Source organism: Nicotiana tabacum, chromosome 7 (genome assembly GCF_000715075.1).
Source record: "Nicotiana tabacum cultivar K326 chromosome 7, ASM71507v2, whole genome shotgun sequence".
In the NCBI taxonomy this organism is placed as follows: Eukaryota; Viridiplantae; Streptophyta; class Magnoliopsida; order Solanales; family Solanaceae; genus Nicotiana; species Nicotiana tabacum.
In genome coordinates this window covers 178,359,665-178,364,801 of record NC_134086.1, presented here as the reverse complement: position 1 = coordinate 178,364,801, position 5,137 = coordinate 178,359,665, and the positions used below count along the sequence as shown (strand labels likewise).

The window sequence follows — 5,137 nt, the reverse complement described above, 5'->3', positions numbered from 1 at the left end:
GCACCCAGTTGCGACTCCGACAAGTGGTGGGACTAACTGTATGGGTCTAAATTTGACCAACCACGATCGACGATGAGTATGACGATTGACGGAGTTTCCTCGAACTGATGCCCTGAGGGAGACGACCTTGAGACAAACCAGAGACGGAACGACCCTTGCAATAATGTATGGCCATCAGGGGACATTGGGAATATTCCTTCGAATATTCCTTGTATTTTGTCTCCTACAGTTTAGAAGAATCTCTCTTAATATAAAAGGAAGACAATAACCTTGTAACCGACATTTAACACTCTGGAAATATTACTATTTATGAATGAAAAGAAGCCTCGTGATCTATCATCATTTTGTCTATCGATCTTTCTAGAGATTATTATTCTCAACTAGGATTAACCCTTTTATCTTTAATTGATTTGCTCAAAAAAAAATTAATATCTTTTGAATCAAACAGGATAATTAAAGTTATTTCGTCCATCGGCTTTCAAGAATAAGTAAATAATGATAGCACAACAGCCATTTTAAGAGATATTCCACTTTTCAAGACCCAAGAAATCACTTCTTCTCATTTGACGCTTCTTTTTATCTTTGTACCGACGTTCCTTTATTCACGTCATTGCTTTAATAAGATTATAGACAAGAGGATTGCTTGGTAAACAAACCTCCATTTCTAACAGGTTGTGAATTCGAGTTACCCCAAGAGGAAGATGGAGAGTTTTTGGAGGGAAGGATATCGAGGGTCTATTTGGAAACAGTCTCTCTAGCCCAGGGTAGAGATAAGGTCTGCATACATACTACTCTTCGCAGATCTCACTAGTGAGATTATACTGGGTTGTTGTTATTGTTGTTGCTTTAATAACAATAACTTAAATAAATAATAGATTTCAAAATTTTTAAACGTTTACAATTATGAAGTAATTAAATTTAAACATGATAATGTTATTCGACTAATTATAGTCATGATTTTTAATATGGTGTATAAATCAAGTTAAAGTCTCTGACACTGGACCCAAGTTTTCCCACATCCACCTTATTATTACTTGCAGGCCTATGTAACGTTCCAAAGGAAAGTTGAAAGCCAAACTAAGCTTTAATTCAGTCACTTTATCCATGCCAAATTTCAGCAAAACCTTAATCCTAGTATTTATCTAAGTTGTTCACGCTCATCATCTTGGATGTTGTTTTCGTGTCGACACGATGTAAATATAGGCGCGGGTGTGAATGTGGGTAAGAGATCCGTATCGAGTTTGATCATCAATATTGGGCATTTTCACCAAAATCAAAGAAATATTTCGAGACAAATACAATAATTTTTTAAATCAAATTGAAAACTAGGGTGAACTGTAAAAAAATTTGTATATAGAAAATTCAATGTCAACCCGTCTCGGTTTATCTTCTTGAATTCTCCTTTACATTAATGTTTTTTACTTCTCGCAATACCTTGTGAGTTTTTCATATATTTATAATGTCTCATAATTTATATTTTTTTATTACTCTATTTAGTTATTTGAATTATTTTTAGCCAAATATCAGTATCTGTACATGCACCTAATCCATATCACCAAATTCCAAAATTAAGAACATGAAAGATCCGACCTCTAAATATCCATATCGGATATCCGCGACCAAGTCCAAGCAACTTAGGTATTTATAGCCACAGGTCTACTAAAATTAGGAGTGGGCATCGGTCGGTTCGTGTTTTGAACATTATCGGTTTTGCCTATCGGTTATCGGTTTACAAATATCATAACCCGATAACCAAACCGATAAGATATTGGTTATCGGTTATCGGTTAATCTGTTATATATCATTATCGGTTTACCCGATAAGATAAAACAACTAAAAAAATTTGCAATATATAAAACAAAGAAATCAAACTGCTAGAACGTGTAAACTGCCAATTTTTGTTGTTTCTTAATAAAGAATTAACGGTTCGGGTTATCGGTTTTACCCGATATATGCCCACCCCTAATTAAAATTCACTCCAACTTACTGAAAAATTGCTCAAAAAAAGTAAAGTTGCTAAAGTTTCCTCTTTTTTTTTTTAATTTAAAAACAATTACTGAAGTTCTTGTACAAGAGAACAGGTGAGTGAAAGCAGGGCCACCCCCATACTGAATACTGACATATTGCTATCAACCTTTCTGTCATAGTTCCACCAACTTACTTACACTAAAAAACGACTGATATAACCATATATGAATAATCAAATCACTGTAAAAGTAAAAACTAAATCCCACCAAAAATGGTAAAAGTAACATCTACAAGAAAGGTAAAAAAAAAAGATGCTAATTTCCTGTACACTATTACAGCAGTAACTACTCATATCACTTTTGTTCATTTCATCAGTCAGAGGATTTCGTCAAAAAAGTACACCAAAAAAAAGATCAAATGAAATCACCCTGACAAAAGGGTTAAAAAAACACAAAAAGAAATTAATGAATTTAGTAATTTGGGTTTTTCATCTATTTTTTGTCAAATCAAAGCCTCAATACTTGCTTTTTTCGCTATTCCACAAACAGGACATTGATTAAGAAAAGAATCACAATCTTTGCATGTAGAAAGGTGTCTACACGGCAAGAAAATCATGCACATTTTACGAGAATTGCAGCTTTTACACTTCATTTTTCTTGTTTGATCATCTTCCCCATTTTCTTCTTCATTTTCATGGCCAAAATCACAGCATGATTCTGCATCTTCTGCTCCATTTGCTGATGTTAAACAATAAACACCATTTTCTCGTAGCTGTTCGATTGTGTTGTTTAGTGAAATGACAATAGCTTCGTTTTCTTGAGCTATTTTCTGCCATGTTTGGTTCTCTATTTCCATCTTTTGTAAAAATTCTTCCAACTCTTTTTTCCTGTTTACAGCTTTAGCGATTTCTTCGTCTTTCTGTTTTAGCAGAAATTGAACTTTTGCTTCGTATTTTCTCCAGATCAACGCCAGCTGTTGCTTTCTTTGCTCGTTTAAAACCAATCTCAATCTCTCATTCTGTTATTTCAAAAATCAATCGTTAAATTTCTGCAAATAAAACATGAACGAACAAAAAATTTGATAAAATCAAAAACAAAAACAAAAAAGAGAAAAAGAATATACAGAATCACAAACCTGTAAACTGATGAATTGATCAATCTCAATACTCTGTTTCTCAAACTGTGACGCTATACACTGAGAAAAAGGCATTGATTCAGTACCGTTGTTATACTGTTTCGGAACAATGTTCATCAAATTCTGATTGTTTTTCTGCGGCAGAATTTGCAGGAACGACTGCTGTTGAAAATTTTGTTGAAGGTGTTGTTGCTGTTGAGGACTAAAAGAAAACTGATTAAATCCACAACCATTCTCCATCAAATCTTGTGAACCACCAAACGGAAAACCAAAATTATCTGTATATAACTGCGCTTGAATAGCCATAATTTTTGTGATGTGTTTCTTCGTTTAAGGGTAGGCTAAAGATGTAAAAAAGGGGGAAAATTACATAGAATCTCTGGTCCGTTCTTCTGACTATATAATATAATATGGTGAATAATTTGCTTTTTCTTTAATAAAAACTGAAAACCTGAAAAAGGGGCAGAGGGAGGGAGGATTCTTTCTCTATTTCTATTGTTGTGAAGAAAGCATTTAAAGAGAAGAAAAGAGAGTACGTACACATGCAGATATTGTGACTTGACTATCGGCTCAGAGATTCAGAGAAGGGAAGATAGGAGTCTGTTGAGTTTAATTTATTTATATTATAATAATAATAATAATAATAATAATAATAATAATAATAATAATGGAATTAATATGAGAAAGAAATTTAGTTGTAATTTAATTACCATTCCTAATTATGGGGTTTTGAATTGAATGAGTTTTTTGGTTGTCGTATTTGAGGCTGAAACTTTTTTGAGCCGAGGTCTCCTGGAAACAGCCTCTCTATCGTTCGGGTAGAGGTAAGGTCTGCGTACATATTACCCTCCCCAGACCTCACTTGTGAGATTATAATGGGTTGTTGTTGTTGTATTTGAGGAAGAAAGCGTGTGTGAACAAAATGCAGTATTTTAGGATTTAATATTAACTGTGAAAGGGTCGGCTTCTTTTCCGTTTTAAAAGATTAGAGGGAATCAACGTTTTGTCAGTTTGTGACTTTGCTCTTTTGCGAGGCCTATAGAATAGGATTCATACTTCTTTTTTTAATTTTTTTTTACTTTATAAAATTATTTATAAATAAAATTTGGAAAATAATTCGGTATAATTTGATCCATTTAGAGCGCGTTTGTACATAAGAATTTTTTCAAATTATTTTTACTTTTTTTCAAAATCAGTGTTGGGCCACTAAATTTTTAATTTTCACTTGAAGATGAATTTTGAAATTTTTCGAAAATTATGAAAACTCCAAAAAAAATTATTTTTCAAAATTTTTACTCAGATCACTCGTAAAATTTCAAAATCAACCCAAAATATGTCCAAACACCATTTTCAGTTGAATTTTTTTTTTTTTGACGTTTTTTTTGGAATTTTACAATTCTTATGTCCAACGCCCATTTAATTGTGACAATTTTTTTGATTTCAAATTACTAACACATATTTAACGAAAAAATGTACTTGCTTGCTGTAAAAATAATCTGATTGTATTAATATTTTTTATATTGTTGACATAAAAAAAAACATTTGAATTTGAAAAATAAAGTTAAATTTATTTTCAAAGTCAAATATATAATAGAAATCAGAATCAGATTGAGAATTGTTTGTAATGGATGAATTTCAAAAGAAATTATCTTATTAAGAAGTTGTTGATTTGTTTTCCAGTTGATTTGTTTTCCAAAACCTTTTTCTGGCAAATTTATTAGTGTATTGTTAGGAGACAAAGAGGGTGTTTGGCTAAGTTTATAACCTGGTCAAACTGGCTTATAAGTATTTTTTGGTTTATCTACGCGTTTGATAAAATTAAAAGTGCTTATAAGCCAAAAGTCATAAGTTGGTCTACCCCAACTTATCAAATTTCAGCTTTAAGCACTTTAGGTTTGACCAAAATATTTACTATTCTATCCCTAAAATACTTATTTTTAAAACAAAACTCATCGTATACCCAGTTCTTCAGCTGTTTATTATTAATTTCAGCACTTTTATCCAAACACGTAACTGCTTATTTTTAAATCAGCTG

The 5,137-nt window shown here is 31.9% G+C and overlaps 1 protein-coding gene across 1 annotated transcript; it reads right to left on the bottom strand.

The window, feature by feature from the left end:
• Nucleotides 1-2,303: 2,303 nt before the first annotated feature.
• On the bottom strand, nt 2,304-3,682 carry LOC107806208 (putative BOI-related E3 ubiquitin-protein ligase 3). Its single transcript, XM_016630332.2, has 2 exons — nt 3,103-3,682; nt 2,304-2,985 (listed from the first exon to the last, which is right to left on the bottom strand). Exons 1-2 carry the CDS (start codon nt 3,406-3,408, stop codon nt 2,470-2,472), a joined length of 822 nt encoding a protein of 273 aa, XP_016485818.1. The 5' UTR covers nt 3,409-3,682; the 3' UTR covers nt 2,304-2,469.
• Between the last annotated feature and the right edge of the window lie 1,455 nt (nt 3,683-5,137).

Coding starts and splice junctions, on each gene's coding strand:
- LOC107806208 (XM_016630332.2), bottom strand. CDS start 3,408: ATGGCTATTCAAGCGCAGTTATATACAGATAATTTTGGTTTTCCGTTT. Junction 2,986..3,102: donor ATCAATTCATCAGTTTACAG/GTTTGTGATTCT, acceptor TTGAAATAACAG/AATGAGAGATTGAGATTGGT.